Source organism: Euwallacea similis, chromosome 20, assembly GCF_039881205.1.
Source record: "Euwallacea similis isolate ESF13 chromosome 20, ESF131.1, whole genome shotgun sequence".
NCBI lineage: Eukaryota > Metazoa > Arthropoda > Insecta > Coleoptera > Curculionidae > Euwallacea > Euwallacea similis.
The window spans coordinates 3,277,445-3,290,334 of record NC_089628.1 but is presented as its reverse complement, the minus strand read 5'-3'; the positions used below and the strand labels follow the sequence as shown (position 1 = coordinate 3,290,334).

Genomic DNA, 12,890 nt, shown 5'->3' with positions numbered 1-12,890 from the left:
AAACTTGAAAGAGAATCCAGAATCTACAATAACAGTATGTGAGACGAATAGTTTCTGTTAAAATGTGTAGTTAGCGTGAACATTCACACAAATAATGAAATAATCTATGAAATAAGAAGCTGGTAGATGAGTTATAATTCCTTTTATAGAAATTACAACTTAAGAGAGATTTTCAAATTTTAACTAATTGTTTACTGTTACATTTATAGTCTGCATTGTCTTCATAAATGGAAACCCGAATGTTATTTCGAATTTTTGAGGTTAAATCGATATGTGACAGTAATGTCAAAAACAAAAAAACTTAAGATTGACGTAAATTTGAGTGGGGATTCTTCAGCACGTGTTTTGTGTAGGTTCCGTAACAAAACTCAATTTACCCCTTTTCGCCCTTCAAATTGATGGGAATTTAAAGAAATCTCCCGTAAAGAAACATCGTTTAAGGTCTCGAGTGCAGTTTGGTTATTAACCATTGACAGTGTTGTGACGCTAAAGATAATTTAATTATGGCCCCCGGTGCGGTGGAGACCGAAGTGCAAACCACAGAAAAACAAGGCATTTCGGAGGAAAAAGATAAGAACAAGGACCTGCTAGACTCTAAGGAGAAAATTAACAATATCGGTAAGGTATTGGCCTTAGATTTTAGCTTTAAAATTCTTGTTAGGCATTGTTACATAACTGTTATGAGAATAAAAGTAGACAAAGCTCAAGGACCCCCAATTGAAGAAACTTATGTCAGCAAGTCTTAATTTGTTTATGAATTGAGAAATGAAATTAGCATTTGTTGTGGAAGAAATAAAGATTTATTGCATAGTCAAGTATGGAGTAAAGGGTCCAGTGCAGTTAACTTAGTAGAGGAGTAAAAAAACGTGTAAATTATATATTAATAGTAAATACCACCATAGGATACTATGATTTTTTTATATTTCCCATCAATTCATATTTCTATCAAAAACTCATTTTTACTGACTCAAATTTGGCCTTTTTAAAACATTTTCAGAAAATGATCTTCATGAGAAAAACCATGATGCTACAGATAAAGGAACAGGTAAGAGAATTCCCATTAAACAGGTAGTTAAGCACTTTCAGTTTAACCAAAATAATCTTTAATTTTATATCTGTTTGTAACACCCTGTATGTGAAAGGAAATTTCTACTTAGACAAACTGACCAAAGATGTCGAAGAAAAGGAGAAAGATGAGAGTGAAGATAAAGTGGTTTTCATTCAGGATGTGGGATTCACAATCAAAATCCAAAGCCCTGGAGTCGAACCCTTTGATATTCAGGTAAAAACCTCTATTCTCTTAAATCCAAAAAGAAGTTCTTCAAACATGTAATATATTAGGTGTCAAGTATGGAACTAGTGCAGGAAATCCATCAGCTGCTAATGGATCGTGAGGACACTTGCCACCGCACTTGCTTCTCATTGCAACTGGACGGCAATAGCCTTGACAACTTTGCGGAGCTTAAAAATGTTGAGGGTCTCAAAGAAGGGTCTGTTATCAAAGTGGTGGAGGAACCATACACAATGCGCGAAGCCCGAATACACGTCAGGCACGTGCGGGACTTACTAAAGTCCATTGATCCCGGAGATGCGTATAATGGCATGGAGTGCAATTCTTTAAGTTTCCTGAGCACTGTCACTCAAGGAGATATTATGGGTAATTATGGTGGATTTATGAATAGGCCAAGAAATTAGGGCTATTTTTATCACAGAAAAGAAACGCATGCGTCCCGAGAGTGTGGACTGTACTCCTCCAGAATTTATTCTACCAGAAAGCAAAGATAGACCGTTGACGGTGTTGCAGCCACAGCTTAAAGACCAAAAGGCGCCTCTCTGCGTTAAGGTAATTTGGTGAAAGAATATTGATGAGTGATTTTAAGTTCTAAGTGATGACAGGTTTTAACTACATCTGCCTGGAATCCTCCACCTGGATACCGTAAGCTACATGGAGATCTTATGTATTTGTATGTAGTCACTTTGGAGGAGAAACATTACCATGTGTCAGCATGCTCTAGAGGATTCTACATTAACCAGTAAGTGTTTGTAGTGTTTGTTTTTTTCTGTGTTCAATACCAGAAGATTGTGATATAATATGTGTCCATATGAAAGACTAAGGTGTGAGAAAGAGTGTTTTTTCCTGTTTGGTCCTCCTATCTCTCACTAAATCTTTAGATCAACAACAGAAGAATTCAATCCAAAACCGGCGACTCCGAGTCACTTGTGCCACTCCCTAATTGAGCTGCTCAACCAAATTTCCCCCCAATTCAAGCGCAATTTCGCTACTCTGCAGAAGAAGCGCAGTCAGAGGCACCCCTTTGAAAGGGTGCCCACCCCCTATCAGCTGTATGCGTGGTGTGCACCTCCTGTTGAACACACCATCGACGCGATCAGGGCCGAAGATTGTAAGTAGACACGTTGCGTTTGTGCCTGTTTGCGAATCATTTGAAATGTAGCGCTGTCCTCGAAATTGGGCTACGAAGAGCATATTCCGGGTCAAACTCGGGATTGGAATGAAGAATTGCAAACCACTAGGGAGTTACCGAGGAAAACTTTGCCAGAAAGGTTGCTGCGAGAGAGGGCTATTTTTAAGGTAGAGATTGTATTGCTGTAGGAGTGGGAAAGGGTTTAGAGAGTTGTAGGCATAGGAGTAATTGTGCGGACGAAAAAAAAAATTTAATGAGCATTTCAGTAGAAATTGAAATGAGATGTTGGATCATTTGGCTGTCGGGCCTTTTGTGGCAAGGCAAAATGTTCCTGAACTCTGACGTGTGTGCACCAGCTGATTCCACCTTGAACCATGTCTAGAGAGTCATTCATACTCCATTCCTTGCGGTGGAATTTTACAAGTTTTTCATTGTGAAACACATGTCGTCAAGTTGTCCAACATGGCCCTGGCATTTTTTACTTGAACGCTCAAAATTATTTACGTTTCCTGTTTTGAGAGTTTTGGCAATTAGGTTCACAGTGATTTTGTGGCGGCAGCTACCAGAGGAGCCATGGCAGTAATCGATGGGAATGTGATGGCGATTAATCCCGGTGAAGAGGCAAAAATGCAGATGTTTATCTGGAACAATATCTTCTTTTCTTTGGGCTTCGACGTAAGGGACCATTACAAGGAATTGGGAGGCGATGCTGCTGCGTTCGTAGCTCCAGTAATTCATCATAAAATTTATTTATATTGTAGATTAACAGTAATTTTCTAGCGTAATGACCTGCAAGGTGTCCGTGTTTACAGTGCAGTAGATTTGCCTGGTCTGTACACCCTAGGCACAGTAGTAATCGACTACAGAGGTTACAGAGTCACCGCCCAATCGATTATTCCAGGAATTCTCGAGCGGGAGCAGGAACAATCGGTAGTTTACGGCTCGATTGATTTCGGGAAAACTGTCCTATCTCACCCCAAGTACCTCGACTTGGTACGTAAGTCTAACATAGTTCAAATTAACCTTATTCCTCAACATTTTGTGTTTTTAGCTGAACAAGGCCGGGCAGCAGCTTAAAATCCTCCCTCACCACGTACTCAATGATAAAAACGAGGCAGTAGAATTGTGCTCCAGTGTGGAGTGTAAGGGAATAATAGGCAACGATGGTCGGCATTATATCTTAGATTTGTTGCGCACATTTCCCCCGGATGTCAATTTTTTGAAACGTATGGTAACATTAAGCCATCAAAAAATTCTATTAACAAAAGGTTTCCAGTGGAGGGCGAAGCCCTAAGTCGAGAAGTGACTGCACACGGTTTCCCCATTGAGCACAAACACAAACTGAGCTGCCTCAGGCAGGAGCTAATCGACAGTTTCGTAGACGCGCGCTACATGATGTTCATCAAATACGCAGCGTATCACTTACAGCAGATGAATCTGAAAAAAGTGAATCCCACGAAAGCCATTGAAGAGAAAACGGAGCAGAGCGAAGATCAGGACAATAAGGAGGGCGAAAAAAAGGATGAGGGCAAGGAGAAGGACGACAGAGAGGACAAGAAGAGCCAAATTGAGGACGATGAGGCCAAGAAGATCGTGGAGAGCATTACCGACGGTACTAAAATTGAGCGTAAGTTTTAGTGTAATTAAGGTTTTGTTGGTAATTGTAGTGTGGATTTATTCAGTGGAGGAAAGCACCAAGAGCATCGTGAAGACTGCTTCGGCAGCCGTCGGGTCTTTGAAGGAAACCGAGTTCGACATTAGATTCAATCCGGATGTTTATTCGCCCGGGATCAAGCACGCGGAAAATTTAGATCCTCCCATTGGGAAGCAGAGGCAGCTGGTCAAGGATGCAGCGGAGTTTTTACTTTTGGTGCAAATACCCACTTTCGTAAGTACCTATTTTCTACTAGTGCGAAAGATAAATCTTTCTCGTACAGATCCGTGATTGTCTGGACCACTCGGCGGCCCCCATGGACGGCGTCACCCTGTCCGAAGCGATGCACAACCGTGGCATCAACATGAGATATCTAGGCAAAGTTACCTATCTATTATCCAAAGTGAAACAGGTCGAATACTTGCACAGTATCGCTGTGGGCGAGCTAATCTTGCGTTCGGCTAAGCACGTCTTCACCGCCTATTTGCAGAGCTGCGAAATGATGAATTTATCAGTGGCCATTGCGCATTTTCTCAATTGCTTCTTCTATTCGGGAATAGTGGTTCCTAATCCCTTGCAGAATGTAGATGAATTCCAAAGTAAAACCAACAAGAAGCGTAACAAGCGCAGAGGACGCGCTAATCCACTTATGGGCAATGATAACAACGAGTGGGCTAATTTGACTGGAAAGTACTTGTGGAACCAGTTGAAGCAGGAGTTGAAGGCCTACTATGATTATGACTTAACGTTGACAGACGTGGATGCAGTGATTGAAGTTTTCGGACTGCAGAAGGTGTCGCTGCTCAGAAGTTTTTGCCTGAAGACAGGAATTCAGATTTTGCTGCGGGACTACAATTTGGATTCGAAGAACAAGCTGATCTTCTTTGAAGAGGATATTTTGAACGTATTTCCGGTGGTGAAACATATTAATCCGAGGGCGACGGACGCATATAATTTCTATACCACGGGTAAGTTGGTCAATTTGATGATCCATATATTAAATCACATTGAATGTATCTACGACGTTCTGACTGCTTCACAAGCCGATCTCCAGTCTTATTGTATTAAACCTCCCTCAGGAAGATGACAATTGTTCTCAGATATTTCCTGTAATTTAGGTCAGTCCAAAATCCAACAAGGCTTCCTGAAGGACGGGTATGAGCTGATCAGCGAAGCTCTGAATCTCTTAAATAACGTGTACGGGGCGATGCATCCAGAAATAGCGCAGTGTCTGCGTATGATTGCGCGGCTTAATTACATTATGGGCGAACACGCTGAAGCTATGGCGTATCAACAAAAGGCGGTTTTGATGTCCGAGAGGGTGAATGGCATCGATCATCCCTACACGATAACCGAATATGTATGTAAAGTCACCCTCGAGAATTTATCATGTGAAGTTGAGTTATTTATTATTGAAGGCCCATTTGGCGCTCTATTGCTTCGCGAATAGCCAAATAAGCACCGCTCTGAAACTGCTCTACCGGGCGAGGTATCTAGCAGTTATCGTATGCGGAGAAAACCATCCGGAGGTGGCTTTACTCGACGTGAGTTTTTGTCAAAATCTACTTACACCTAGCGGCAATAAGTGTTGATTTTGCAGAGCAACATCAGCTTGATCCTGCACGCAATAGGCGAATACGAGCTGTCGCTGCGATTCTTGGAAAAAGCGCTGGCGCTCAATATCAAATACTACGGGGCGAAATCTCTAAAGGTCGCTGTGAGCTATCACTTAGTGGCCAGGACGCAGAGCTGTATGGGCAACTTTAGGTCGGCATTGACCAACGAAAAGGAGGCGTTCACCATTTACAAGACACAGGTGAGCTAAGAATTTATTGTTGGATTTATTCGATACTTTCAAGTTATTTCATGAACAAATGTTTTATCGTTGACCCTTGGAACATATAAAAGCATATGCGAAAGGCTCTACAAATTCTAGAAAAAATGCGTACTAAATGAGAGGGTTACAGGCAAAACGCTTTACTTGTGTTTCTTTCCAGACATGGATAATAATCTGTTTTCCTTAGATCAATAGAATACACCTTCGTAAAAGTGGCTGGACTACATACGTTTTGATTTTGATCCCCTGGTATTAAGCATTATTTCGAAAAATCGTTGGAAAATTTTATCGCAATTCAATAAAAGAGAAGTTAAATTAGATACAACGAGCAAATACCAATCACTAATCTCAAATCAACCCTTTGAAACGATGCTCCATGACCCATTGAGAAGAGAAATTTCAATTACTGCTTATTTTCCATACAACACGCACTGCACTGCTCGGTCTCTCGCCCGCCTCTGTCTTTGTTCTTCTGAATAACCGAAACTTTTCATGCGACTTCGGAAGATCTAAAAGCGAACGAGACGATATTCCCGGTATTGTCGAATAAAATCGCATTTTACAAATGCGATTTTTACCGTTTTTTAACCGGGTACAATCACGTACGAACACTCGTTACGTGTTTGTTTAATTAACTTTTAAGTCCGCTCAAACTTTTCCAGATTTCTTCCACATTTTCAGTCGAATTTGATATATTTTGAGAGCGAAACGAGAAGAGACGCGAAGACGCCATTAACACTGAGAACCAAAGCGTTATTCTTTTGTTTGCAAAGTCTCCTCGACAAAAGACGCTGCTGTCGTGTGACGTATTTTTGTAACACCACGTGGCGATTTGTTTTATTGAATTGAGTCGGCCGTGTTTACATTTTTTCACGTCCCAACGCGGACCAACTCCAGAGGATCCAAACGCGTTAAAGTATTTTTTGGGTTCTTCTAAAGTTCGAAAATTTGAATAAAGGAAAATTTGACTACGCCTTGCGCTACTTCCAAACTCATTTAATCGCCATAATTAACTTAAAATTCCTCAGTTAGGAGAAAATCACGAAAAAACCAAAGAATCCTCCGAGTGCCTGAAACACTTGACCCAACAGGCTGTCGTCTTACAAAAGAAAATGAACGAGATTTACACGGGAAAAAACGGCGCTTCTCTGCCACCCATCCAAATCCAGCCGCCCTCCATGGGCTCTGTTTTGGACATGCTCAACGTCATCAACGGCATCCTGTTTGTGCAGATCAGGTGAGTATCTCCGATCACGAATTTTTTTCACTGTTTTGTCTCAACCGTAGCTCTGAGGACATCGAGAATTTCAAAGCGGAAATGGAGAAGAGGCAGCAAGGCGAAGTCGCCGAAGAACACAACGCGAACGACTCGAAATTGGAATCTAAAGCCGCTGAAGTGGAGGTTAAAGAATAGCGAAGACTGCCTAATAGGAATTAGTATAGATAACCAAACCTAGACTATGATCGGTTGGTGTAGAACGTCGTATCAACTTTTGATACTTTTTTTTTAAGCCAAAAATTAGACAGATGCTGCAGTTTGTCGTTTAGATTTTGACTTGAAGAATCAATTGAAATTGAAATCTAGATAAACAAGTGACGTCTGCCAAGTAGCTGTGCTGTGATATCTCGAAAAGGTACTAATCGGAAGGGGTGTAGAAAACGTTTGTTATTTTATGGTTTTCTGCCAGTCCTGAGTCCCACTCGAGGCGTCTTTGTTTTCGTTTAGCGCCTCGTCGGACACGAACAATTCGGTACTTTAACGTAGGGTTATTCGTTTCATCGGTACCAAAAACTGATACTTCTGAAAACAAAGGCGAGAAATTTGCCGAAAAGGTCTGTGGGAATAGGCCACATAGTTGAATTATACCTAGTTTCGAATCGGGGGTTATGCTGGGACCTGTTTGTGTGCGGATCAGTAGTGCCATTGAAAAGGAGTCGAACAGCACGACGTAAAGTGCATTTCAAATGTTCCTATTTGATTTTATTAGGGTTCTAGAGGATTATGCATGGGAAGAAATAGTATATTAAAAAAATTATGATTTTTCTACACAACGTAGGCATGTCCCCCGTTTAAAATACCGATATTTTGGGGAACCTCTCAAAGCGTTTTCCCCAATGTTTTTAGTATTAAGTGAATTTTGTAATCCCAGTTTTGTTAATAAATATTATTGATTGCATTTCGTTTTACTACATAATAAACCTTTACGTATTTGTTCCACATGACAAAACTTCTTGACAGATTGGCGAAGGTCTACTTTACAACAATATTGATCGCGAATCGCAGGATATCATCTGTGTCAACCTATTCACTCAAATGGACGTGAAGTGAGAAACAACGAATCATGTAGTCAATTTGTTTCTTTGACTATACGAATAATGAAAAATTCTTAAAAAATAGTTTTGTAACTCATGAAATAGTAAATTCGCAAAATTGGCCATTGAAAAATCAGAGACGTACGCGACAATTTTTTCCAAAAAAAATTAAACAACGCATTGATTTCAGTGATATTTGACTCCACACTACACGTAGACCAAGGTCAAATCCTGGACTGGACAACTTGGATTTTTTTAGTCAAAACTTTTATGATGTACAGGGTGGTTCTTCGGAAAGTACATCTAACTAACCGCAATGGTGCATAGATGGCGCCATGTCAAAACATTATTGATTAAATGGTGGAGGCAAAGTTGACCCCGCTGTTTTAACTGACCAATCTCTCTCACTTTTACTTATTAAAAATAATGGCAAAAGTGAATAAAAAAATTACTTAAGTATGTTCCGACCACACTTAGACTGCTAAAAGTATGGCCGACTGTCATTCAAGACAACTTCTGAAGTTAACGTCAGCCGTCATCTGTCCACCATAGACCAGAAAAGCATTTTGATCTTCTTTGCCTATTAAAAAATTAATAAAATCGCTAGAATAACAATGTTGATAATGGATAAACAGACTAATTAACAGAAAAACCGTTTATTACGATAGTTTACTATAGCATGATAAGGTAAGGGATCGCTCACATTCGTGCGCCTCAGCAAATAACTGAGATTAAAGTCACTTGATTTCTCAATTCTCAGCTGCTTAGCCCAAAGAAATGGCATGGTCAAATTAAAAAGTTTACTATTTCTTCCATCTAAGGGCGTGTAATGCCCTTCGGAGAGTACTCTGAGTGCAACATTTCAGTTGATTGGAATTTGAGTAACCTTGAGTTTGTTTCAGGGGCAAAACCCAAAACCTTTCTAGCCTGATGAAATCTCTCCATTATCAAAGTTTGAGGAATTCTACTGAAAAATTAACATATGAACGTGTTCTCACAGCAAAATTTTTTATTTCTAGAATCAATAAACTCTTCCAAAGTGATGTATTGATAGGACTAGAATGGCAGAATCATGCCCGCGGAAAAAAATTATATTCGAGGCGATTACAAGTAACAAACAAGACTGCACTAGCCCTAGCCCTACTGAATCTGAATGTGTAATAGATCCTGCTTGTCCTCATATATTACCTGGTAAGTTTCAAAAGTTTGTCTTGGATAGGATAATTTCGACATACATTGTGATAGGAACTTCACAAAGTGACTTTGAACAAACAACTGAAGCTGCAGAGAGAGATAACTGGGAAAATGATTCAAATTTGGAAATTCTAGATGAACATTGTGATGATGAGAACAGCACCAGTCGTGATGAGAACTGGGAGGATTGTGTCGAAGAAATTGCAAAGGTGGCCCTCATGGTTGTAGCTGAGAGTTTGCACTTTACAAAGGTTAATTTGCAGGATGACTACTTTGAGCCAGAGCCTCCCCCAGTAAACATTAGTGCCAGCCATAGTATTACACCAAGAAGTTCATTATATAAAAGGAACCATCCTGATTACATTGAAAGGAGTTTAGTGAGTGTTTCAAAAGTGTGCAAAGTTCCAAATAACTCAAATAATATTCACAGAGAAAAAGGAAACTGGATGCCAACAATGGATGCCCCAATAAGAAGGCCATGCCTGAAGATAAGACCACCGCCGACTTGGCTCCTGTTAATACTCAAAATTCTCCCCGTGGTGGTTGTTCGACCCCAAGCAGTCGCGGCTGGCCAGTCATCCCCACAAAAGACAACCCACCTTCAGAAATGGCCAATTGGTTGGGCCAGTTTGCGAAATGGTCAAATGCGGAGAGGATCATGGCTCTGACTGAACTTATTGCCAGGTAAGTTCTTGTCAATGAGAATTTTATTCACCAATTATTCTACACTAAAAATCAGGTATTTCATTATTAAGTGAGAATCGTGACCACAGTAATAGACATTCAATTCATGACTCTTCTCTGAATATACCTTGTGCATCAGAAATTCGAGGTAATTTCCAATGCGCTTGTTATATTATACATAATTGCATTAGCTTTTGTTTGATAAGTACTTAATTAGGTGTGAGCCCACCCAAGTAAGGCACATGATGCAAGTGATTGAACCTCAATTCCAAAGAGACTTCATTTCGCTGTTACCAAAAGAATTGGCCCTGAAGGTGTTGTCCTTCCTGGAGCCGAAGGATTTACTAAGAGCCGCACAGACTTGCCATAGCTGGAAGATTCTGGCCGACGACAATCTCTTGTGGAAGGAAAAGTGCCGCGAAGCGGCCATTGAAGAGATTCCCAAAAGGCGATCGTCGCCCAGGGCGACTGGCCGAACTCATATGTCTCCATGGAAGGTAAAATTGCGTTAACGCAGAGAATGTTAGTTCAGAATTGATTGCTTTCAGGCCGCATATATGAGGCAACATGCCATAGAAATGAACTGGAGGCATAAGCCAATTAAGGCGCCAAAGATGCTGAAAGGTCACGACGATCATGTGATCACTTGTTTACAGTTTTCGGACAATAAAATCGTTAGTGGATCTGATGACAATACGCTCAAGGTGTGGTCGGCTGTTACGGGAAAGGTATGTACATACATCCATTGTAAACCTTAAACATGTTAGAATGAAGACGACGTGAAATGTACAGGGAGCTAAGTGAAGCCGGGAATTAAAAATTCTTCAAATACATATGCGTATTCAATTGACTTTAGACTACGATAAGTTTCAACCCAGGTGAAGCCAAATCTCTATTTATGTTCTAGTGCTTGAAAACCTTGGTAGGACATACTGGAGGGGTGTGGTCGTCGCAAATGTCTGGCAATGTAATAATAAGCGGCAGTACCGACCGGACTTTAAAAGTGTGGGACGCCGAGACAGGCGCGTGCCGTCACACGCTGTTTGGACACACATCCACGGTGCGATGCATGCATTTGTACGGAACCCGCGTAGTCAGCGGCTCCAGAGACGCAACGTTGCGAGTTTGGGACATCGAAACTGGCCAGTTCTTGCATGTGCTGGTCGGTCACATGGCGGCGGTACGCTGCGTGCAATACGACGGACGTCTCGTCGTGTCCGGAGCCTACGATTGTATGGTCAAGGTGTGGAAACCCGAGACTGAAGAGTGCCTGCACACGTTGCAGGGACACACTAATCGAGTTTACTCGTTACAGGTGAGTTAAGTGGGTGAATTATGTGGTTTTACTGACAATTTCCTCGTAGTTTGATGGTCTTCACGTTGTGAGCGGATCACTTGACACAAGTATTCGCGTGTGGGAGGTGGAAACGGGGGCGTGCAAACAGACTCTCATGGGTCACCAATCTCTGACCTCGGGTATGGAGCTGCGCAACAACATCCTAGTCTCGGGCAACGCAGACTCGACTGTCAAAGTATGGGACATCATCACCGGCCAGTGCCTGCAAACACTTTCGGGACCCAACAAGCACCAGTCGGCGGTGACATGTCTGCAATTCAATAATCGCTTCGTTATCACATCTTCAGACGATGGAACTGTCAAGTTGTGGGACCTGAAGACTGGTGAGTTTATTCGAAATTTGGTGGCGTTGGACACGGGCGGGACCGGAGGCGTGGTCTGGCGCATCCGAGCCAATGAGACGAAGTTGGTCTGCGCAGTGGGTAGCCGCAATGGGACCGAGGAGACTAAGTTGCTGGTGCTGGATTTCGACGTGGATAATTCGAATTGTAGCACGATTGTTGCGAGGTAGAAATGGGAATCTGGCGCGCGATGAGGGCCCTCTATGTAGTGTTTCGTTTCATTTTTTCGAAGTTTTTGATTATAATGTCATTAATTTTGAATTAATGCATTTTGTTTACAAGATTATTGTGAAGTGCGCTTTGAGTGTGGCATAGAGGGCAGCGTCCGTTCGCTTCTAAGTGAATAAACTCAAATAAAAACTGAAACAATTTAAAGTGCAAGTGGCGAGGGTGAATGTTATTTTTGTAATGAAATTATTGTCTTTATCGTATCGGGACGTTTCTTTGAGTAATCATAAGATGAATGAATAAATGTTGAGCCGTGTTTCGGTAGACTTACAATGGCTGTTTTTTCTTTTATTTCAATTAGGCAAAAGTGTTTAAATGAAAGGAGCTTCACGAGGCTAAAGAGTTACATAGCCACCTACGACTGAAAAAGGAATACGAGGATGTTCAAATTAGAAAAAAACATGTGTAGTTTAATTTCCTCTTAAATGTTTTGAAATAAAAATGTGTACCGGGTGTCTCGTTTTCAATGGTTTTGTCTAGCATCACGCTCATTAATCATAAATATCCTGCGTTTGAAATTTGTACCACCCAAGTTTGAAATATTTCCCGATAATCATTTCAAGTAATAGAGATGTACGTTGGCCAGCGCATTCACCAGATGTTTCTCCATTTGATTATTATTTATGGGAAACTATGAAAGAGCTTATTTATCAATTTGTACCTACCGATTAATGACCTGCGAACGAAGATCCATTACAATTTTGAGGACCAAAATAAAAAAACACGTTTTAAGATGAGGTGAACAGATAAATCACTTTAGTATAGACAAGCACAACTTCTCAACGTCTCCTTCTAACGGATACTGATAACCTTGAATTTGTATCTCGTCCCATTTTAAAAACGTCGTACTCCAAAAATA

The 12,890-nt window shown here is 41.1% G+C and overlaps 3 protein-coding genes across 5 annotated transcripts in view; 2 read left to right on the top strand and 1 right to left on the bottom strand.

Annotated features, from left to right (window-relative positions):
• The window catches only part of Nhe1 (Na[+]/H[+] hydrogen exchanger 1), an 80,507-nt gene that overhangs the window by 6,207 nt on the left and 61,410 nt on the right, over positions 1–12,890 (bottom strand). The window lies entirely within an intron of this gene.
• Positions 314–8,091, top strand: clu (clustered mitochondria protein homolog). 2 transcript variants are annotated; one of them, XM_066400073.1, is made up of 19 exons: positions 314–618; positions 998–1,045; positions 1,158–1,282; positions 1,342–1,657; positions 1,713–1,843; positions 1,897–2,033; positions 2,173–2,402; positions 2,454–2,590; positions 2,958–3,152; positions 3,204–3,416; positions 3,475–3,649; positions 3,700–4,035; positions 4,091–4,311; positions 4,361–5,045; positions 5,196–5,437; positions 5,496–5,621; positions 5,678–5,893; positions 6,943–7,151; positions 7,202–8,091. In XM_066400073.1, the coding sequence occupies exons 1-19, from the start codon at positions 504–506 to the stop codon at positions 7,326–7,328; spliced, it is 3,984 nt and encodes a 1,327-aa protein (XP_066256170.1). In that variant the 5' UTR covers positions 314–503; the 3' UTR covers positions 7,329–8,091. The 2 variants fall into 2 exon arrangements, with proteins under 2 accessions (XP_066256170.1, XP_066256169.1); XM_066400072.1 differs by having other exon boundaries at positions 3,700–4,050; positions 4,106–4,311.
• On the top strand, positions 8,755–12,304 carry LOC136415488 (F-box/WD repeat-containing protein 7-like). Of its 2 annotated transcripts, none has more exons than XM_066400075.1 (9): positions 8,755–8,914; positions 9,247–9,418; positions 9,557–9,630; positions 9,685–9,798; positions 9,852–10,105; positions 10,323–10,602; positions 10,654–10,833; positions 11,013–11,420; positions 11,470–12,304. In XM_066400075.1, exons 2-9 carry the CDS (start codon positions 9,289–9,291, stop codon positions 11,971–11,973), a joined length of 1,944 nt encoding a protein of 647 aa, XP_066256172.1. In that variant the 5' UTR covers positions 8,755–8,914; positions 9,247–9,288; the 3' UTR covers positions 11,974–12,304. The 2 variants fall into 2 exon arrangements, with proteins under 2 accessions (XP_066256172.1, XP_066256171.1); XM_066400074.1 differs by having other exon boundaries at positions 9,473–9,630.